We start from the raw sequence: 23,881 nt of genomic DNA on the forward strand, positions 1-23,881 counted from the left end.
ACCTCTTCAGGCAGCCTGTCTTCTTTATTCACTTTGTTATTGGTCCTTGGGTGCCAATAAAGATAGACTGTATCAGTATCAAGGATGAAAAATATCCTTAATCCTGAAGAAAATGCTCCAAATTGTAGAGGGAGGAGGTAATGTATTTCAGTCCTGATACTCCCCCATGAAAAGGGTTGGCTTTGGGGGCCGTGTTTAAGCAGCTTCAGACTAGGACAGTTTTCTCCAATAGAGCAGAATGCTTGAAATAATGTGAGCTAAGAAGCCTCAGGGTAAATCATGGGAACATGGGCCTTACTGCAGCAATGGCATTCCAATAGCTGCGGGGGTCCCTTAAGTTTACAGGGGACCCGAATGAGCCAAAGCTGCACAGGTGGGCGAGAAGCCTGCTGCCACAGCATCCCTCCCTGCTGCAGGCTGTTGCCAGACGCTATGGCTGAGGGTCTTGTTCAGGCTGGGCCTGCTAGATGGGACCCCCGTTCCTGTGCCTCGCCTGCGGCTTGGCAGGGAGCCAGCATCGGGAAAGGCAGAGTGAGGCCCCAGCCCGTGGCGTATCTTTCATCGTGTACAAGGTCACCCATGACCCCCCTCACATCTGTTATCTGCCACTTCATTTCTCTTGGAGAGGGACAAGGAAAAAGGAAAGGGACTGATTACAGGCACCACCTTTTGGCACCTGGAGCCAATCTGAGAAACCCAGGGGCCACAGAGAAGTTGCCCAGTCTGTGTTAAAGGGAGAAGAGGGGAGGAAAAGGATTGGTGATTTCTGACACTTGCTCTCGCCACTGAGTCTCAGCTCTTCTTAGGAGGCGGAGTGGGTAGAACTAAAGCTACGTGCAAAAACAACTTAGCTCTGATGCAGGCTGGAAAGTGTTTTCTGCATAATCTGAATTTAGACCTTGTTATACCCTTGTCCTATGTAGTTCAGATTATAAAAAATTTTCTTTAGCATGTCATCTGGGTTAATATGCTCGAGCATGAACTAAGAGTGGTCTTCATGGTAGCCCCAGGCTGACCTGCAGGGGAGGCCTGGCCCAGCCCCTTCATCTCTGGGAAAGCAGGGCAGGAGAAGGATGGGAGTGGCGGACGTCACTGGATAGGGCTGGGGCCATCTGCACGACTACGAATCAAGGTTGGCTCAGACAGAAGGCGCGAGGGAGGAGGTGCAGCTGCTGATGGCTCAGACAGCTTGGACCTGTCCAGGCAAACAAGCCGCTCAAGTGCAAGAACAGCCAGCCAAGTAGGCAGAGCACGAATAAGGACTTAAAGCTGGAAATATCTGACAAGATACAGAGGGAGGAGGGGAAGCTGTCTGGGACTTCAACTGGTGTCTCGCCTTGCCTCTCACTGCTAAGGCAGACGTTCCTGCTACTGGAGGGTGGGAGGTGATGCCTGGGAGCTGGTGGGTGTTATCCAGGTGAGCATACCTTGAGCTACATTAAAAAAATTTTTTTTTTCCATCTTAAATTGCAAAGACATCTTTGGACTGTTCTCCCTCATGAATGCCTCTCTTCAAAACAAAATCGAACCACTGTCCACAGATATCTATCTCCCCTCCAGTCACCTGCCCAAGGTTAAGAAGCACTGGGCTGTGTGTGTGCATGTGGGGGCTGTGGCTGCACCATCAATCACACAGTCTGGGATGGGAGTCGTGCCTCAGAACTAGCTGAGGAAGGCGACACAGGGAAGCCCAGAAGCGGCAAGCACGTTTTGCTCTTCCACCTTCCTTGGTGGGGGAAGGGAGGCCAGCAGTAGGATGTTCAAGTGCTGTCACATCCTTCACGTGAGGACTCTCTGAGAGTGTGGTTGTCGGTCCCAAGTACACATTACCCGCTTGAGGGAGCTGTTAAAAAATACCAATGTTCAGACTCTAGATGAGATACGCTGGAGACAGTACTTTGATATTTAAAAAATACATCCAAGGTGATTTGGGCCACACCTCTGCTCTAGACTTGAGAGAGCAGACTCAAGGGAGAAGACTCCGTGGTCAGACAGGACAGCCCTGTCACTAACTCCAGATGCTCTTCTTGTACATGGGTTTGCTTAAGCTGAGCTAGCGGCCCTGAGGTTTCACTGAGGTTCAGGAGAGTAACTTCAAGAAAACTGGACAAGTATCTTGGCCCTGAAACAACAAAGGGAAACCCTCCTTCAAACATATCACTCTCCTCAGAGCCCCTTGCAAGGAGGGACAGAGGGCAGATTGTTCAGAGGCCCATGAATATCAAGTGGGAGAAACTGAGGCACAGAGAAAATACCATTTATTCCAAAGAAAAGTGGGAGGAGAACAAATAGCATGTTTCTCTCTAGCCCTGACCAGCCAGAAACCTTCCCTAGTCACAGGCTGCTCTACACACTAACTCGGGCTGGGCTCCAGGCCACCACACAGTTTAGGTTCCTAAGCCTAAGAGAACAAGAAACGGCTTTTTTCAATGTTTCTGTTTCTGACGCTGAGCCTACTGGCTCGCCTGCCACAGGCCTTCTTTGGTTCACTTCATTCCTGTGCTTATCTAGTCTAGTGAAGGGCACCGGGCCAGGTGCTGGGGAACAATGGAGATGAAAGACTCGGACCTTGCCCTTGGAGAGCTCAGTACAACGGGGGAAACAACGAAGATGGAGAGTCTAAGAGCAGCGACAGGGGAGATACGGACTGGGGGGCAGCACGGAGTCAGGGAAAGCTGCCTCCTCCCGTCCAAGCAGTGCCTGTGAGGCTGCTCGTTCTCACGCGGAAGAAACTCCCCCAGTTGGAATTCTGGATGTAGGCACTGGACGGTGGCAGGACCAATAGTGACTCAGACCCTGGGGGGAAGACAGATGCTCCAGGCCCTCCTACAGAGGCGCAGGAGGTGACTGCTGCGTCTCTCTCAAGCTGGCGTTTGCTGAAAGGACTGTCTCCAGGCTTCCCTGGGAGTGGGAAGGAGGGCCCCCGGGCTCTCAGGAAATACTACTGGTAGTGGAGCTCTGGGCTGTCTGACCTCGGCAGTTGGCAGCCTTTCCTCTGCTTCAGCCTCCCTTGGCAACACACAGCCTTGCTGAAAGTTTAGGTGTCATCACAAAGCCCCCAGAGTAAAGAAGAGCCAGCAGCTTGCCCCTGAACAAAGGGTCCTGAGCAAGGCTGTGCTGTGTGGATGGAGCATGGAAGCTTCCAGCTCCATTTAGCTGGGCTGCAGCAAGCTGCTGTTTGCCCCACCTGCTGAGCAGAATTCTGCTTGGGAGTTGGAATAGGCACTGAGGGCACAAAACAGCCATCACAGACTTGCATGCAGACTCCTGGGGGTGAGGGAATGGGCAAGTTTCAGCCCCCCTACACCCAGCCCAGCTTCAGGAAAATCCCACTAGGTATAGTGATGAACACGAGGCACTTAGGACTCTCCTGTGGCATATGTCACAATGCAGCCGTCTTCCATCTCCCTGTGTGGCAAGGGAGGTCCTCAGGGTGGAGTGTGGGAACGCTGGCAGGCAAACCACACGGCACAGCAGCTCTCAGAGCTGGGTGACACCCAGGTCAGTCGGTGCAAGAGCCAAAGCAGTCTAGCTGTCCACTCTGGACTCCGATTACAGACACAGGTCTAGAGTGTTCTTCATGCCCGTCCTGCTCCTCACCTACCCAAGAGTTTCAGGTCCGGATTATTTACGGGAACTCATCCTGAAAGGTCAGTCTTAGATTATTCAAAATCAGAGCTGATCTAGGGTATGGAGATCCAAATTTAATCTCTCAAACCACTGGTTCTCAACCTTGGCTGAACATTAGAATCACCTGGGGAGCTTTTAAATTAAAACAATTTTTTTCATTATTAAAAAAACCCTTTTGACTGGAAAAATGTGAAACACTGGAGAGAGAGAATTGTCATGAACTCCCATATACCAACCATGCAGACTTAACAGTTATCAAGCTTGTCATATTTGGTTCATCTATCCCCCTTTTCCTTTGTTGAAGTATTTTAAAGCCTATCCCAGACATGATGTCACTTCGCCCTTCCAAACTTCAGCATGCATCTCTAAAAAATATGGCCATTTTCTTATATAACCACAACGCCATTAGCACACCTAACACAATCAACAGAATGATTCTTTGGTATCACCTAATATACCTGCAGAACTTAAAAAGCTGGTGCTTGATGAAGCCAGAAGCATTGGAGAGAGGCCCGGGTATCTGTCTCTTTCCTAAGCCTCCTGCAGCCCCTAACTCCAGTGTGCAGCCAGGGCTGAGAGCCACTGCCCCATCACTCCTGGACCCTGCTATGGGGTCTGACATGACTCGATTGTCCTATAGACCCTGATCACGTGGTATAATTAAACAAAGCCAAGGAAAAGGTGACAAGTCATAGACCAGGATGAAAGGGAGGAAAACAGAAGGACTAGGAAGTTATTAGCAAGCCACAGAATGGAATCCCTTGTACAATGCAAGGCTGCCCGTACCTTTAGGAGTCGAGGCCAACTCACAGGAGCCCCAGAACCATCAAAGGTCTGAGAGGCTTGGAAGGACAGTTGCTGCCAGCTGCCCAGAGGGCCCAGCACCTCACACCAGGCCAGCCTGCATTATGCCACCTCTATTTCCAGCTCCTCTCCCTTCTGTACGCACTGTCCCTCTGGCCTAGTATTCTGGGCAAGCTCTGAGCCTCAGCACCTGGCCTTGGACAGGAGTAATCAGGCCTGTGGTGATGGGGCTGCATCAAAATGTTTTGGGTGTGGGCATGGAGGGCTGGGACCATAGCCTTCAATTTTACTTACCTCGTTTAAAAAATAACTAAAACAAAATATCCTGCAAAAAGATGAGACTGTATTGCTGCAGCTAAAAATACCTCTACTGAGGGTGTCCGCTCACCAGCTCCTCAGTCAGAGACGCTACAGGGCCCTTTGTGAGCTGCGCAGTGCTGGCAGCTCCACAGGGGCCCTGGGTGGCTGCGAATGATCCCTGGAGCGGTGCTAGTGACTGCTGGGTGGAGGGAGGCTGGCAAACAACTAAGCCAGCTAGGATGACCGGCACTCGTCAAGGAACTCCCACATCCTTCCTTTGCTTTGTGGACTCACTGCCCAAGCACCTCTGCTACCTCCTGTAACAGGCTGAGTTGCCATCTCTGAGGATGACCCGAAGTAACTGGGGACTGTTGCTGACTACCCGAGGTTCACAAGAGTACAGTAACAACCAGGAGGGGGCGATGCCACCCAGTCTGACTCAAGGTGTGTCTGTGCTGGACAACTTCCAAGCGTTAGTGGTTAACTAGACACAGGTGAGGCCTCTCGTGTCCTCAGGGAAGGGATGCTTTAAATGTAGGCTTGACACCTAAAGGGGATAATGGGGTGGAGGTATAGGGCTTCAAGGCAAAGAAGGCCTCTTTGTCTGGATCTCCTTTCTAGGTCCTCTCAGCACCCAGAGGTCATTCACTCTAGAATAGTCATTTTTACTGGAGAAGATGAAGCCTTGGGAGGATGATTCTCATTAAGGTCAGGGATTTAGGAAATGCAGGAGCCAGGACTTAAACGTGGGGTTTTTGATTACAAGTCTAGTGCTCTGTTCCACTACGCGATGTCATTCCAATGAGTGGACTCATTCTAAGCATTCAACAAGTACCGAAGCAGCTCTGGGGAAAGGTATCTTCACAGTTCAGGGACCTCAAGGTGAGTGTTCCCTGGATGACCTGAAATTCTGCCATCCCTGCAGGTTCTAGAGAACTTAAGAGTCAGATTCAGCAACTGAATCAGATATTCAGTGGGGACAGTGACAGTACCACAAATCTGTGATCGCAGCCAGAGACCCAAAGCCATTCCCTTCTTTTCTGCCTGGGAGAGTAGGAAACACCTGGTATTTAGCCCGACTCTGGGCTGTCAGGAGAAAAGGGGGCAAGGACGAGGCTGCCGGCTTTGATGCAGGCGCCGTTCTCCTTTCTCATTTCGTGGCATTGTGTATCACACTCATGAAAGAATTTGGAAGCTTAAGTCAAGAGCATGAGAGACTGGGTCAGGAAAAAAGTGTTGGAAAAAAACAGCCAGAGATATGGGAGAAGGTACTGATTGCTTCAGGAAGAAGGGTGCAATGCAAATTGAACATTTCCTGAGTGCTCAGTGTGGGCAAAAATGGTCTAAAGTCTTCTGCTGACCAATATGGTGGCCACTAACTATATGTGGCTGTTTAAATTAAAATAAAATCTCATGCAACATTCCGTGTCTCTGTTACACTAACCACATTTCAAGTGCACGATATCCAGAAGTGGTTAGTGGCTACTATACTGGACAGCACAGATAAAGAACATCTCCACCACTGAAGTAAGTTCGATTGGACAGTGCTGGCAGACTCATTTCTCGCTGGCCACAGTGAGGACTTTCTGAAACCCCTTTGGGGAAGCAATGAACTGGGGGAAGCTAGAGGGTGTCATTATTCACTCTCCAGCAAACCTACTAAACCTGAAACCTCAAAAGCGTAGAGCAACTAGAAGCATGAATCCACCAGTGAACTGGGCTCACCAGGCACTCACCCTCTCTCTCCAGGACCTCATCTGCATGTTCACAGCCACCCTGACCTTTGCATATTTTATTTTGTTTCTATTTTATGCTGTTTTAATTGATGTTTAATACAGCTTAACTCTGCGTGGTGTTCAAAGCCCCTCACCAGGGGGCCGTTCACAGGCAGAAGCACAATTAATAGCAATCCCCAGAAAATTATGCCCTGTATCAAAGTTGTCATTGCACCATATAAATGCTTATTATTCCTATTGAATTCTCCAGCCCTGACACCTCCCTGTGTTTACTAGGTAGCAGATAAACCTCTGTGTTTGTGCCCTCCCTACTCTACCACACCATCAGGACTAAATATAGCCCTCGTGTGTATGTTTAGCTCCATTTAGCTGTGCTTTGGAAAAGGGGGAAGAAAAAAAAAATCAGAGTTAATAAAATAAAATTGCTGGAAAATGTAATTTGTTCCTCCCCCACTTGCCAACCCCATGAAAGACAGACAGACATCACTGTCAACAAGATGGGTCACCAGCCTCAGCTACAGGGTTGAGGGGAAACCCGGACCCTGAGAACACAGCATGGCTTTTGGATCAGCCTCCTTTGAGAGCAGAGGGGGCAGGTCTAAGAGCACAGGGTGCTGGGAGGGAAGGAGGGCACCCGGGGTCCACCCTGTGCCTGGGCTGAATGCGACCAGAACACAGGGCTTGAGTTTGAGGAGCACTCCCAGCTAGGAAATCTGATCTCCCTACCAACTCTCTCGGTAAAAAAACAAAGCGAAACAGTACTGTAACCCCCACCCCCAACACACCCATATACAGAGAAAAAAGAAAGAAAACCCCTTCAACTTACAACAGCGAGGACTGTCGTTTCTTTTGGGCTTTTCTGAAACTTAGCTTTTGGCATGAAGACAGCAGCTTTTCTACGTGTCAGGAAAAGCAATGGAAAATTCCAGGTGGGCCAGACACCTGTCCTCCTCCCTCTCGGGCATGCCTTCTCATCCTGTGTGCTGTGTGCTTGGCACCCTCTTCACAGGACCCCGAGGCCCCGATGACCCCCTCCTGACTTAGCCTTTTGTCCTTCTCTCACGGAAACAGCGTGCAGAGAACACACGTGCTGACCCCTTCTGTCCGCCCGTAATGGACACCTCACTCCCTTGTACAGGACATCTCGCACTGCGAGTGGACGGACAGGTGGTGGCGGCTGCTGTCGGGGAGGCAGGTGGGGGTGCAGGGAGGAGAAACAGGATGGGAGTGTGGAGACCTGCACTCTCCCAGGAAGTGCTCTGTGAATGTGCCCCAGGGATCACCTGCTTCAGGGCTCAGTGCTCTCAACTACGACCGTTTGTGGACTGGATGATATAACGACCAGGGGCCTCAGAGCTATAAACTGCTCTAATTCGGTATTCGGAAGGCTGTGTGCTCCAGTCCTTGGAAGCTGAATGGGTCATGCTTACTTCTATTTATAGTCCATTTTTTATTTTTGCACTCAATGCTCTATGGAGAAATGTAGATTTATATTCTAAATTCTTCTGACAAAGGAAAAGCTCTATTTTAGCTTGTTTGACAGGGAAATGTTTCTAACTAGACTGCATCTCCCAGATTTTATTTGTTTTGCCTTCTTGCACCTTTGCCTAAAAAAAGAAGTTTCTAAAAAATCAGTAATGCTTTCTGTGCTCAGGCAGAGCAGGGATGAGGCTGCCTTGGCCGAAGGAAGATGGTGCCCATCTCGGGCCCCAGTGGAGCAGGACTATCCGCCATCTGCCACACTCACTGCCTCGTCTCCAAATCGGGCCGGTTCTGTAGTTTGATGCAAATATTTGGAGCTGAGCCACTAGCACGTCCCACCCATGGCAAGCCTTGAACCCTTTGTATGCTGGCTGCCAAGTCGATCTGAAAGCCGGGGGCCACTTTCCAGCTTAGGAGAAAAGCATGTGCATTAAGTGGAAACAGATTTTTCTCTTCCCTCCTCGCCTCACCTCCAGCCATTTTGAAAGCTTTAGACTGAAAGGGAGGGAAGGAAGACCTGCCCGACGAAGCCGAGGAAGGTAATGGAATTGAGACTTCCCTCATCCCATCTACGCAGGCCAGGATGGCTTATTAATGATCCACAGGAAAAGAACAATCGTCCTGCTGGCAGCTCCACGTGTAATTAACCAGCTTCACGGAGAGCTGGCTGCCTTCTCCGGGCCTGGCACCTGCAGACCGCAGTGCTACCTGACAAAGCAGCACCTACTGGGAGAGGGGCATCCAAGTAGTGACCTCAACCCACTGGGCACCCACTCAGACACGTGGCTGCCACGGCAGTGCTCCTCTGGAAAAGCCTGGCCCTGTGCTTGGTCTGACACCAAAGACTGCAAGCTACCTGATGGCAACACCCAGCCCTGGGAACCACGACTCCTGTGACATGCCCGCTCAGGTGAGTGCTCCCTCTGCTGGGTGGCGGAGGTCAGGGAGCAGGGGCAGCTTCTCGGTAGCTCTCCAAATACTCCAAGCCCAAACTCTACAGACTGCAGTTTCTGGAACTGGCTTACACTGAGGAGGGGCTGAGAGCACTGAACAATTGTGCCTGGTGGACAACAGGTGCTTTGGTGTAAGGGTGTGTGCTAAAGAACCAGCGAAATTCAAACTCCGATGCAGAAAGAGAAAAGAGGCTGGGTTAGCCCAGTGTTGCTCTTCTAGTCAGGGCCGACTTCCCTCTTAAGTGCCCCTGGGATTCAGAGACCCCTGGGTGTCCCACCATACGTATTTGCAATTCCAGATGCAGTTTTAAAAATGAACTCTTCAGTGTGTGGCACCTGAAATGTCACAGAGCAGGTGGGGGTGAGAGTGGGGGGTGTCTCCATCACCTTTCCCAAGTTAAGAGTCAGAGGGTGTTTCTATTGAGGGAGAACAGAAACACACACACACACACACACACACACAAATACACACCCCTCCTCTGGGGCTTGTTTCTAAGGTTGAGAAAGAAGCTGATCATTTCTATCAGTTGTCTCTACTCTTTACCCCTTGGCGGATACAGATCCCGTCTGAGCACCAGAACCCTTGCTCCCCGCCCCCACCCCCCGAATTCCCCCAAGGTGAGCCAGAGTTACCCTCTGAAGGCTCATGGAGGGAAGGACAAACCTTTGCACCCACAGCAAAAAGCCAGTTCACAGGAGTCATGGGTTTTTCACTTAGCACACTCAATTTACGCTTTGTAGGAAAATAGCTAATAAAGGCGGACTGTGCCCTTTAGAAAAACAGAGGGAGGGAAGCGTTGGGTGAGGCAGTAACGTCCATCAACTGCTGCCATGCTGCCTCTTCATGAGGGTTGAGCACACGCAGCCAACTCCACAAATAAGGCCACAGAGAACAGGCTCCATGGGATTTCCTGCTCATCACCTGCAGTCTCCTTGCCCGCTCAGCTTTGGTCTGAGGAGCCAAACACAGTGGGCTCACATTCCTGTCGCAGCAGCCGGGAAACGAGTAACCCCAGCTGCAGAGAAGCAGAGTAACAGGCGGAGGGAGAGGTCACTGGTGGCTGGGTAGGAAAGGGACAGCTCCTGATAAATGAATTGGCACCGCCTGCCATTTTTCCTTGCCACCACTTTAATCAATAAGGGAAAAGGTGAATTGCTATTGATCTCTTCAACATCTCTCAACGATACTGTACAAATTACAGAAACACAAGGGGGAGGGTGAAAGAATGAGAGAGAAAGGGCAGATGAAAGAAGTCTGGGCAATGTGAGAAGGCTGCACCTCCCTAGAGCTGGTCCTTCCTGTCATGGGGTGTTAGGGATGTTCAGGTGCACGTGCGAACGTGTCAGGAAGAGCCCTCCTCACACCCTGAAGGGCAGCAGCGGAGAGCAGTCTTGGGGCCCCCTCCACACCTCAGTGCCTCCTGGGCCTCAGCAGAGCAGGTGAAGCCACGTGGTTCCTCCTGATGCGAGGCCTGAGGTCTGTACTTTACGAGGCTCTACGGATCCCAAGGCTTCATGAATTTCTGACGTTGCCATTCTTTAGTGGTGTTTGGCCAGGCTATCTCAACAGCTCACTAAAATTCTGTACAGGAAGCAAGATTCAGATGCTTCGAGAGTAATCTCTAGCTCCACTGTACTCACCCACCTGTGGGTCAACTGGCAAAATAAAAACTAGACAGGAAGCCGAAACCATCTTGCCTCATACTTCATGATAACAAAAATGATGGCTTGTGGGGTTCAAGCCTGTCCTTTGAAATGCTCAGGGCTGAAAGATAGGTCACGAAGATCAGAGGCCAGCGTTAAAAGATGAGAGGTCAGATCTGAACCCTGGGACAATGACCACCTGCAGACAGGCGAGGTGACCAACTGTTTATGTAAACAGAGGCTTCCCCAGTGAACCCGGAAACAGCACAGGTGGGCATGAGCCCCCAACAGGAAGACATACAAGTAGTGTCTGATTCTCAGGGCTTAGTCAACCAGGTGGCCTCAAGGAAGACAGAGAACCGTTCAGTCCTCCAGGACAGTGGCAGTTTAGGAAGTACTGCTTATCAGAACCAAAGTCATGTCAAGAAAGAGGCAATGTAACAGACTGTATGGCAGAGAGAAAAGGGAAATTCGGCCCATGGTTAGCCTAGTGAGGTAAAGAACGCTCAGATCTCAGGGTCCGCGAACACAGTTCTGCTGTTTCATCGTTTCGGTCTAACTATTCAGATGCAGGTCTCTCTAGGTCACACAGAGCCCCTGGCTTGTGCGTGGTTAACTGTCACCTGGGGCTGGCAACCCTTCTCTACAGATGTGGGGATAACTGAAGGCCCCTCAGGAACCTCACCATCATGCCTTTGAGTCCTCCAGGCTGAGGAGGGCCGAGTGCTCCCATTTTGCAGATGGTGAAACCAAGGCAGGAAGTCACATACCAAATACAAAGCAGAACCCAACCATAAAAACCCACATGTGAAAGCAGTGAGCCCTTCAGGATGCTCTTGGCACTCTGGCTTAAATCATTCTCCAGAGACAGTGACTCAGGGTGTAATTCTGTAATGCTGAAATCAATGACAATACAGTTCGCCAGTCTCCCCACGTCCCTCCCACAAATACCTGAAGGGCCAAAACGTAGAGCAAAATAAAATACAAGTTACAAAGCTGCTGATGTGTTTAGAGTGGAAGTGCTGAGATTAGAAGGAGGAAGTGGTGAAGTGCACCCTGGGCGGCTGGAAATGGCCACATCTGCAGCCCTGTAAACCGGTGAAGGATGAGCCCTGGCTGCCTCTGCCAGGCAGACAGAGACGGCCCCACACTCAGGAGCAAGAGCACGGCTGTAAGAGGGCGTGAAGATAAGAAACAACTATTTAGCAAACACCAGTATCCTCCTACAAGGAATCTTCCAATTCCGAAAGTGACCCTATTCTAAAATTACCAAGTGGCAAGTAGCCAGGCCAAAAATCCATATCCAATCAGTGGTAATGGACTATTTGTTGCATTTCCTCATACAAGGTTGCAACACTGCTATAAAAATCCTGGGTCAGTGGTTTCAGACTTATTTTACTGGAGCGGTAACAGCATCCCAGCATCCCAGCACTGTGAGCACATAGAGACTTCTGAAGTGCAGTGGCCCCTGCAGGGCTCTGGTTGGGAAAGGAGGAACCTGTTGGTCTTATTTGCATGATCTTCCACCTCTGGGTATACATTCAGTGTCAAGATCCTTTCCTGGTGACCATCACAAAGAATTCCACTGCATTAAGAGAAGGGAAAGGGGGAAGAGGAAGGCATCATGTTAACGTGGAGAGAAAAATGACACGGTGCAGCAGCTTCCAATTCCACTTTCCATTCCTGCCTCAGAAGGATAGCTTTTGTTCTTGCTGCAGCGAGCGTCCCAAAGGATTCACCTTGGGGTCCTTTTCTTGTCCCTTTCAATCCTGGCTAACACGTAGATCTTTCTTTCAGAGGCTCATCCCTGGCACTCCACTCTCTTCCAAAGATAAACTCATGGCAATCTTTGGCTACTGTGGTCACGGTCAGGTAGTATGGGGACAAAAAAGAGCACTGCTTCATTATCAGAGGATCAGATGAGGAAGCATGGACTAGCCCAGCTCTAGATAAGTCATCCACGTAGCCCTCATTTTCAAGTCCCAGTGATACTGGGAAATGAGCAAGGTCACAGTCCAGTGTAAAATCAGAAAGCATGGAGAGCCCACGGTGTTGGCAGATCATCCTCCAAACCCCCCATGGCAGTATGAGCACCTGGCACAGATCCTCAAGCCACTCTTCCTTAGATGTCCATGGGGCGTGTGTCCACGTGGCTTCCCTCTCCATGGTGAGGGCTGGCTTACCTGTCCATTGTCAAGTCTAGAAGAGGCTCCATGTGCAGGTTCAGGACTTCTCAGAATTAGTTTTCCCACTGGACAGGACACTGCCTAGGAAGCAGCTGTTCTCACGTGCAGGATGACGCAGAAGCAGCGGCAGAGACCCTGACTTTTATCTTACTTTGTAGAAGAGAGACTGGCTGACCCCTCATTCTGCTTAAAGGCTCCTAACACATATGCCTATGCCCAGCACCCCTGCCTACTCTGGGTATAGCAGTTTGTCCTCAGTCAAGTTCTCATCCTAGATTTTTAGCTAAATCCCAACAGAATTCTGACTCATAATAAAAATGATGCTATGAACTGTTGCTCACTGTTTACTATCAGAGCACCAGTGCTGGGCACAATACACAAATACATTATTTCCACAATGACCCTACAGAAAAGGTACCTTCGTTGTAGGTGACGCAATTAAGTTTAGCAGGACAGCTGCATCACACCACCCCAGGGGCACAGTTTGTGTTGAATTCTACTATGCATCAAGATTGCCCTGGTTTTAGAGAGGCTAAGGATCGTGTCCAAGGTCACACAGTAAATGGTGATGCTGGAATGAGAACCCAGGTCTGATGCTGCACATGTTACTAACAGAAGTGAAGTGACCAGGAAGGGAAACTTGTCCTTAAATGTTCTGGTGAGGGGTCTAAGAATGAGCTTATCCTCCCTGAAAATGTGACACATGTTGTTCAGACCAGGTTAGGGGATCTCCACTGGTAATTCTCAAGCCTGCTCATAATCTTATTTCATGCACCAGTGCATTTCATAACAGACCATTGGTCACTTTCATTTTCAAAATCCATTTAAGTTCAGCTGACCAGAGACTGTCACGGGTGGAGCGGCAAGCGGCAAGTTCATCAACAGAGCCAGGTGTAGAACCCAGAAGATCTCGTGCAGTCCTTGGCGGCAGGTGCAGGGAGTGGGCACGCTAATGACAAGAAGCGGGCAGGGTGAAGGTTGGCTCATCCAGCGGAACAGGCCCGCTTGCGTCCTTGGGGGAGTCCCACGACCAGCACCAGAACGTCAGCACTACCTGGAGGGCAAACGCAGTCCACAGTCTGCTTCCTCCTTGCCGGCAGCTCCAGTGGCCCTGCTATTGTCTATTAGGAGCTGTGTTTTCAAATGAAATCAGCTGAATTATCTAATTCCAAGGGGAAATTATTAATATTCAGGCAGCAGGTTTGTCTGGGAATAGTTAAGACAAACAGAACAGGGAGGCATGAGGCCTGAAGACCCCCAAATATGCCGGCATGAAAGCTCACACCCAAGTCTCCGTGGGCGTGGGCTGGGGTGCCTGGGGCGGATGCAAAGCTCTTCTGGAAACAGGGCGGGGCTTATCTGTCTGGGGCCGCCTTTTGTGCAAAAAGTAAATATGATCTAAAGGTATTAATGAACTAGAACTATTTTCCAAATTAGGCTTCCAGAAAGAAGTGGACAGATTTCATAATAAGGGATTTCATCTGAAAGACACAGATTCTGAGTCCCTCTCCTTCAGCCCTTTGTAATTGAGAATGTTAGCTTCTCCCCCATCCCCCTGGCTTTTTTCTTTTTTAAAAAGAGAATTCTAACCAAAGCTTAAGAAGCGGTGAATACCCAGGATGACTGAAGAGGTAAGAGAAACTTAAATTAAAATAAATGGCACCCAGTTCACCTGGCACAGGCCTCCCCTTGGAGGAGTCCAGCGCTCTCTCTCACCTCCTGATGGCAATTCTCCATCTGTTCGGGTCAGAGGCTCTCTGCAGCTCTACAGAAGGGAGACCGGGAGGCCGAACGTGCCTGGCAATAGCCGGTTTCCACAGGGATGGTTCATAAAGAGCACTGTTTTATGTCAGGCAGGCAGACAGTATCAAACACCAGAGGAGGCAGGGGTGCTGCTTGGCAAGGCTCTGTCTGAAGGATTTTCACGACCTTACGTTTGTAGTGACAATCTGTTCGTGAACCAGTAAATGCATTCTCCAATGGCAAACCCTGCCCACTATACTCATTTCCAGGCCTCAATTTAGATAAGGTTCCAAGTAAGTACCGTGGACCATTCTAGCAGAAAGATGCAAGAGGAAGTCAGGTTTGAGCCTTTCACAGCTCTATCCTGGGACTCATGTGGTTAGAACTGGAGATGGAAAGGAAAAATCAGTGCCAGGGACTGTCTTGGCATCGCCAAGGCATCTACTTGTGGAAGAAATGACTACACGTCTAATTTCCTTTTACTGGTAGAAATAGTAAGAAGAACCAGATTGAACTGTCAGGGAAAACACTCAAGTCTCTTAAGGAAGAGTTTACAGTAGTGGGACCAATTCCCCAGGGAAAGGAAGAATCCCTCCACTGAAAAGGATTTCCTTCTCTGGACAGAATTACATCCTCGAGACCTTACATCCTCTATGCCCCAAGGAGGCCAAATCTCTTGTGGCCCTAAACCTTATTCTGCTCCGGATCCCAGCAGCCAGCCTGGGATGTGAACATTAGCCTCTGGAGGGCTGTGAGGCCTATCAAACCTGGACCAGTCAGGCTGTATGATATAATTACAGGTAATAAGATCTTGGCCAAGCCAGTGAAGAATTAGGCCCAGCAGCTATTTCAGAAGAATGGATGCAATTCTCTGCCTGACTGGCTATGAAAGTTCCAAGCAGAAGAATAGGGGAGCAGACAACGGCCAGCTGAGCCAGCAGCTTTGCCGAGAGGAATCCCACTGGAGCCAGCACTCCGCTGGCTCCCGTCAGCGCACGCTGCTGAGCTTGCTCGGGAAGGGCGACCGGCGACTGGCTCCCAAGGAGTTTAAAAGCCGACAGGGGAGACCCAGCAGCCAAGGGAAGGGGAACAAAGGGCAATGTGACATTCTTCATTTTGACCTCACCTTATCATTTTGATGCCACTTTCATTTAGGGGCTAGAACAGGAATTGAGGGCCCTCCTTCCAGAGCTTTTAGAGCTACTTGGCAAGGGTTAGGAAGCCTGTAACCAAGGGCCTGTACGTGGGCAGATAACAGCCTAGTATTCACTCGGTGCTTAAAGCCCACCACTGAACAGGAATTTGAACTTCAAAGTAAATCCTTCACCTCATTTAATAGTTAGATCAACAAAGCAGAGGATGGTAAATGACAAGGGAGGGAAAGAGACAAGTAGCCTGTACCAGGAGAGTGGTGAAGGGACACCAATGTTTCCTAGTTGAACATTGAAAGTTTTTCAAAACACTCAAATACCATTATCTCATAACCCACCTGAATGGTGAGGAGACCCAGGGAGGTCAGGGTCCCATAGTAAGCATACAATCAGGTCTTAGTAATTGGCTTTTTCAACGAGAAGTTCATCAATTAACAGCTGTGTGTCCAGCCTCAATATTCCAAAGACTTCCTCCCTGCCCCACAAAGGCTGAGCTTAGAGAACTTTTCCAAAACTGTAAGACAAGAACAGGCCTTCTTCCCGATCTCTAGAATTAGGTCACAGGGAATCAATCAGTTGATTTAATGAGTATCTATCTATTGCATAGCTCTCACACACTAGGCAGAATACAGAGAACACAAAGACAAAAGCATGCTTCTTGTCCTGGAGGAGCTACCAATCTAGTGGGGAAGCCAACACAGACAGATGCCTTCAACCTCGTTGGCCAGTACATGACAGATGCATGTATGCACAAGGCGTTTGAGACTGAAGGAAGGTCATCTCTCCCAGCCTGAGAGATCCAGGAAGGGCTTCCTGGAGGAGGAGGTGCATCTTGAAGGACAGGGAAGAACAGAGAGCACAGGAGGGGAATGGTTTATATACTGGGTAGAGACAGTAAGCTGATGTGGGGTAAGGGATGGGAAAAATGGAGTGGAAAGTTATGAATGGAGAATTTTGAGTTCAATAAGGTCCCTTCTGATCACGTACAGGCAATGAAATGAGTAGTGGCGATTTTCGAAGTTGAGAGGTAGTCAAGGATATACATAAACCCAGGAGACTGGTCTTTATCCCAGAGGCAACGGGGAGTTTAAGGAAAATTAGTGACAGAGATGTGGATATACATGATCAAACTGAAATGAAGCCAGGTAAGTTAGAGAGGAATCAGGAAGTCAAAAGATCTAAGAAGCCTGACAAGAGGAGAGTAAATACTTCGGGGAGGCATGGTATGAGCAGCCTCCTCAGAGCCCTCCGCAGTCTCATGAGCTCCCAGAACCACCCTCAGCAGGAACTGCCCACTGAGTCAGTGCTGGACCTCCAGGGAGATCCTTTACTAATTCATTCGTTCCAGATACTGAAGGGTTGAGAAATACACAACATGGCTAAAAAGAATGACCACCTACTAATAGCAAAACTGGCAAAATTCTAGGAGAAAAAGCGCCTGATTGGGAATGCAGACATTTGGGTTTGGGGACTTATTCTACAATAAGCTTTGTGAATAGAGGCAGTTCACTCTGCATCTTAGATTCCAAAACTGTAAAACAGGGGATAATATTTCTCTTATACGTTTACTGTGAGATTAAAACAAAATACTGTATGTGTGAAAGCACTCTTACACCAGAAAATGCTATATAAAATGAAAGTTTGATCACTATTAAGACAAAGTCTTTACCAGAGCCCCCTTCAAAGAAAATAGCCTTAAATGGAAAACAGATTGAAAGACCACTGGTGGGTGATGAGCTGTCAAGCATGTGTGGGGAGGTGAGAAAAGCCTTAGCCCTCGAATAGCCTTAAGACCTCATGGGACAGGAGAGCCACTCAGAAAGCTGGCTGTATGGCATCCCCTCTTCCTGGACAGTGGCAGAGATAATCTAGACCAGGGTGTTTCTGTGCAAACATCGCTGGACAGCTGGCTTGCATTTCCAGTGGGTTATTATTCCCAGCTCAGCGAGGGCTACCGGGGGAATGGCACTGATGGAGCGTTAGGGAGCAGTGGGGGTCCTCCACCCTGAGGGACTTCCCTGGGGTTCGAACTACCCTCATCGCTTTGATCCAGAGATACAACTTGGCCACTATGCCTCCTCCCACGTGTCTCCTGGACAGGGAAGGGGCCCACACAGACAGATGGGAGTGGGAAGGGTGAGGGTATGTGCCGCTGCACTTGGGGGGTAAGACAGAGGGCATGGGGGAAAACAGATTTAGATCAACAGTGACTGCTTAGACCAATTTCTTTTTCAGACAAGACACAGCACACTTGGTGCTAAAACAAAGGAGAAGGAACTACTTCCCTTCCAACCCCCTCCATAAATATACATCGCTATTGACTGCTAAGTCCATTTTTCTTTGAAACATAAATACTTGTTCTTCAAACCACAACAGTTGCTTGTGATGCTTTTATGCATTTTTGTTTTTAGAAAAGCAGGGGTAGTGGGAGGAAGGGAATCCAGGGCTGTGCCTTGGCCACTGTAGCCTGCAGAATGAGCTCCCCAGGGGGACATCCTCCCTTCTGATGCCAGCAGGAAGAAGGGAAATAGGTCAGGGCAGCAGCCGGAGTTTTCAGCTTGCTGTCCAGCACGAGGATGTCATTTTCCAGGCAGCAGCAGAGGGCAATTTTGGCGATCTCAGAGAGGACAAAGGGGTCATTGAGGAAGGCCTTGTAAATGATCCGCAAATCTCCATACACCCTGCCCCTCACCCCAAGGAACAGCACCTCGAGGCTACAGCCTGGGACTGGGAAGAGGGTTCAGTGGCAGCCCTGATCTTTTAATAATACCTTAGGGCCCCCTCTCTGAAAGCGCAGGTTGTCCTAACAGTGACCACAGCGCCGTAGGGGCAGCAGCTGGTCAGGGAGTGAGTGCTGGCTAGCTGGCCCTCCGACACGATGGTGTGCAGAGATCCCCAAACAATGTTTTATTCATGGGAAGGGCCTCAAAAAGGAAGAGGGTGGCTTGGGATCGCTGGATCAATGTTTTAGACAGGAATGCCAGGGCAGGAAGGAATCACTTACCCAGGACCACATGATAACTGGAGTGTGAAAATCTCGGAGTTTGCACTTTTAAGCCGGTTAGCTAATGCTCTTCCTCACCACTACTTCTGGGAAGATGCCAGCAACGGACACAATTCCCCATCTGGGAGATTACACCACATCTTCCTCTCCTTGTCAGGGTGGCAAGGAATTGCCTGAAAGAGGCAGCTGTATGGGGGGCAGGGGTGGGGTGCCTGGAAAAGGGGGCATCACCAAGCACATGCCATCCAATGGGACACAATGATCTCACGTTCTGTGGTCCAGAAGTAACCCAGACTCAAAGGCAGGGGACACAAGGACAGACTCATTTTCAGGGCTGTACCGGGCCATTTAAACCCAACTCGGCAAACCCTGCACAGCAGGGTCAGCAAACATTTTTGATAACAAGACAGTAAATGTTTTAGGCTTTGTGAGCCATATATCCTGTTGTAACTGCTCAACTCTGCAGTTATAACATGAAAGGAGCCATAGACAGTACATGAAAAGGTTAGTGTGGCTGTGTTTCAATAAAGCTTTATTTACAAAAACTGGCAGTTGGGTGGATTTGCCCAATGTGGCTACATACCAACTGAGTGAGGCTGGGAAGAACTGTTGGAGTCCTCTGTGAGTTCTCTGGTTGCTTTGGCCTTCAAGGTCACAAAGAGAATCAGGTAACAACATGGTGTCTAGCTTACTGTTCTCGCCCTGAAGCTGGCAGCACCACCAGAACACCAAGACCACTGACCTGGAACAGTCCTCCCAGACTCCTGACTCAGGGAAAGGAACAAAAGCCAACGGGAACCAATGGCTGAGGACTAGGACCATGGAGCAAGAGGGAGAAAAAGAAGAGAGGCAATGAAAGGTGGCAGGGGAGACACTCAGGAAAATGAGCTGAGTGATGGTCAGAAACGTCAGGCGCTCTGTCCAGACCAGTGTCACTGTAAAACACATTTCTGCAAGCAAGGCTCTCAGGTCTCCAGATCACGGGGCCCACGTGCAATGGAAAGAGTCTCGTGTGAGGCAGTGCAGGCTCCACGTGAGGACGTGGGGTGGAAAGACTACAAGTCTGTCTTCACCCAAAACAGAGAAAGACGCAGGCAGCAATTCCTGCTCCATCTACCCAAAGCTGAGACGACGCACTTCATAAACAGGGAGTCAGTTTTCTGAGCCAGGTGTCCTGTGCCCCAGCTTTCTGCCTGCTCCCCAGCAGGGGCTGACCTAGGGACAGTGTCCATTACATAGTCCTCTTCAAGTCAGCCTATGGGTTCCTGAGTCCAACTTGATGGAGATACCTATGGGGGGTCACACAAGGGACGCAGGAGGTGCCGTGAAATCATGAGATCTGTGTGTTTCTCCTTTTCTGTATGATATAGCAGATTTATAGTCACTGGGAAAAGCAGTTACTGGGAAAAGAGGGGGTAGAGAAATCCTGGTCAAAAATAAGAAGAAAAAATTTCAAGAGGAGGGACGGGATAGGGTCAGGGACACTCACATCTTCACAACACATGAGGACCTGAGCGCAACCTGATTATCAAGGGAACAGGCACAAGGAAAGAAGACCTGCTCGCCTGCAGCCATCTCAGCAGCGGCCCGGCCCCAGCAGGGCTCTCTGGCGGCACCCCACACGGAGCCTGCCCTGAAGGTAAGAGCTCTGTGAGGTGGGAAGCTGTGGGCCCACGTGACCGCACTGTCCTTTCTCCAAAGGGTGGGAAGGACCTCTGCACCTGAGTACCAGTCCTTAGGGGTAGGGGGAAGAAGGCAACTTCAGGAATGAAAATGAAGGTGTGACACAGGTAAAAGTTAAGTAATAAACCTGTAACAGAACAAAACCTCTCCATTTCTACACTGTTCAGAAAAGCGTTTTCATACATTATATGAAGGGAAATGCCCAGGAAAATAGGCTGTAACTGGTTCCTAGAGTCAAAATCCCACGTTATCCTTTGTCTAGGCCAGACTCATCCTTCCTCTGGATAAAGACCTTTCAAAACAGTCAGCCTAAGTAATCATATAAGTAGCTAAAAAAATGCAGAAAAGTTCTTTATCAAGAGGCCCCAACTTACAGCCACGAGAGATCAGGACACTACAACCAAGAAAGATAAATATCAAGTTTGGATTAGACTAAGGATCTGCAGACTTACTCACATGCCAGGGGCGTCAGAGAAGATGGGGAAAGCTTTTTCTTTTTCAACAATCAAATATCAGCAAATACACAGACAAAGGTACGGTCATAATAACCATGCGAGAGTAAAAGAGCTTTGGGCCACTCACTCCTTTCAGTGGTCAGTATTCTCTTTGACTCCCTTGTGCTTCTGGATACCAGTGGGCGAGACACATAGTCAGAAAGAAAAGTGGCTGGGGAAACAAGAGTTGTAAGAGGAAGGGAAAGAGGCTTCAGGAGAAGTGAAACAACGGGGAGAGGACTATGGTGAGAAATCTGAGGCAAAACAGAAATGTGGTTTAGGTCGGAAGTGATGAGGATGTTACTAACGAAGGTCTGAGGCAGCCCAACGACAGGCTTTCCTCCCTCCACCCGAAGCACGACAAACAGACAAACATCTATTCCTGCTCCCTCTGGAGCATGACCTTGAGTGGACTCACCTGCCTTTTCCAACATGAAACTGCTCTGTGGTTCATTACCCAAAGGATTATTACACAGAGGGAAACTCTAAAATATCTACCCCTTCAACCTAATTCTTGTGCCACGTCAAAAATTTCAACAGCTACTGACAGACAACGGGAGTGCTTGGATTCTGGAAATACCTCTCCAGCGGGAGGTTATCTTTAACTGTTAACAATTCAACCTAGTTGTGCAGTTACAAAATGTGGGGGTGGAGGGAAGACACCCTGCATGCCAACATAAGGGTTTCTTCTTTACCAACAAATGCATCTTACCACAAACAAAATACAGGGCAACATGAGACTGATAAGACAATTGGGGGGGTTAAGTCCCTCCCCTAACATATTCACTGGCCATTCAGATAAAAATGAGAGATGCTGGAACTCATACCCAGGTATCTATATCACTCACCATCCCGAAGATGCCCACACACCTGCTCTCAAGAACCTACAAAGACCCACGAGCGAGATAACCTCTAAGACCCCCATCATCTTTTTCACTCGGTGTGTATTATGATACTGCATAAAAGCTGGCGGTATCCCATGGATTTGATTGTAAAAGAAGTGAGGGAAAAAGGCAGATCTAAAATCCTAAGCCTCAGCCCAGCACTCTCCCCCACTGTTCATTTTTTGTGCCCACCTAGCAGGATGAGTGACTGGCATACTCCTGGAAAGAAGATGGCTCTGGTGATGAAGGTTGATAAAAATTAGCAGGTAGATGGGCACCATGGTAGCTGAGGAGCCCGACTCCTGCCTGCGAGAGCCAGCCCAACAGGCAGCAACAGAAATACAATTAAATTAAGTCAGAAAACCCGCTACAGAAAATGCAATTACTCAAAGATACAAATAAATGTTCAAAGAAAATTGGCCCCTGACAGGGTTAGTCAAGCTTCCAAATCCAGCTGGAGGCAGGCAGCTCAGGCTAATTCGCCAAGGAGGAGACTGCAGGCTGCAGGCTCTCTGCATCAGGGGCCTGGCTGGGCCGGCCTGGTGTTCACCACGCGTCCCAGGACACCCACAGTGGGGAGCAGCCGGAGGGCGGCTGGCCAGTGAAGCAGGGCTCAAGGAACAGGATGTGGGCAGACACAGAATGGGTCACGGATGTGGGAGGCTGAGCACCGGGGAGAGTGGCAGACTGGTCTCCGACACGGCGGAGAAACATGAGACCAAGTGAGCCCGGGTCCTACCTCCTCCTTATACAAGAAGCAACTGAAAGATGTCCTACCTCTCGCTGCAGCACCAGTTCCTTGGTGAAAAGCGTTGCTTCCTCACTGAACGGCTCTCCCTCCTGCACCAGGCCTGGGAGGTTTCGGGCTCCCCTGGGGCATTCGATGCCTGTGTCGGGAGAAAAGAATTGGTGATGAGAACGGGCCCACGAGGCCTGGTGTCCAGCAAGGATGACACTTCTAATGAGATAGGCATTAGGTCAGAATGCTGCCCCGTGAGACAGGGCAGCTGTAGTGGTACAAGCAGAGGAGTTTCAGTTCGCCTGAGGTGAGAAACACTAACGTGACCACAGCAGCAACTACCGAGCAGGGATGTCAGTCACAGCACCTGGGAACTGTTAACAGTTCAGGGAGTTCCAGACAGGTACGTGGGAAACATGCGCACACATACACCCAAGGTGGGCTGAATGCTCATCTTGCACTCCCCGCTGCTGGCAGTCTTAGAGCCTTACCACTTTACAGAACATTTACGTCAATGGCTCTCTTACCGAAATTATACTGATATCCTCCGCCATTCCGCCTCCTAAGAGCCATTCCAGCTGACTCCCAGACATTTCCTCTTTACTATCTGACTTTCACATCCAATTCAAAAGTGTTAACTCAGTGTCATTTTCCTCTTCAAATAAGCTTCCCCCTCTGTCCTCTGGCTATGTGTGGGACAGCAGTGCCATCAGTTTTTCATTCAGAAGGAGAGACAGAAAAAAAAACAGAATACTGATCAAGTATGAGACAGACCTGGCTTCACATCCTAACTATCACTTACTAGATTTGTGACCTTGGCCAAATTACAGAGCCATGCAAAGCCTCAGTCATCCTATTGGCAAAATTGGCTTAATACAATTACTTCACACGGCTGTTGGGTGAACTGCGGCAAATTATTATGTAAAATACTTAGAACCATGCCTGACACATGGAAAGGTTCAATCCATTTAGCTCTCATTATTGTATCAATATTAACATTAACACTCTTAGAAATAACCCACACTCAAAACCTGTCATCTTTTACTCCACAAACGAGCCTGGGAGATTCCTGAGGACACACTTACACTCCTATGTATCCAAGGACAGTATTTTACACAGTATAGATGCTCACTAACCAAAGTAGATGGACTTTAAGGTCTTTTTTGATTCAGTCATTCATTTTGCAAATATTTATCACTAACAGTGGTTATCTGTGACAGGGCACGGAATATGTCACATTTTTATGTCTGAATTAGACTTACAGGTATTTCAAAACAGTCACACTGCAGCTGTAATCATGAAGCGGAAACCTGAACTAGGCTAGAGACCTAGGAGATGAAAATGATCAAAATACGGGAGAGCCAGCATTTAGTGCCCATGTCTCTCAGTCATGGCGGGTCTCTCCTGCTGCAATAAGGCAGGACTAGAAGGTGACACTGTGCATTTAC

The 23,881-nt window shown here is 49.2% G+C and overlaps 1 protein-coding gene across 1 annotated transcript in view; it reads right to left on the minus strand.

Annotated features, from left to right (window-relative positions):
• The window catches only part of SND1 (staphylococcal nuclease and tudor domain containing 1), a 379,670-nt gene that overhangs the window by 71,983 nt on the left and 283,806 nt on the right, over window positions 1-23,881 (minus strand). Inside the window, exon 16 of the mRNA XM_010947574.3 lies at window positions 22,472-22,581. Coding sequence (XP_010945876.1) covers window positions 22,472-22,581 — 110 coding nt within the window. The remainder of the gene's footprint in view (window positions 1-22,471; window positions 22,582-23,881) is intronic.

Source organism: Camelus bactrianus, chromosome 7 (genome assembly GCF_048773025.1).
Source record: "Camelus bactrianus isolate YW-2024 breed Bactrian camel chromosome 7, ASM4877302v1, whole genome shotgun sequence".
Taxonomy (NCBI): Eukaryota; Metazoa; Chordata; class Mammalia; order Artiodactyla; family Camelidae; genus Camelus; species Camelus bactrianus.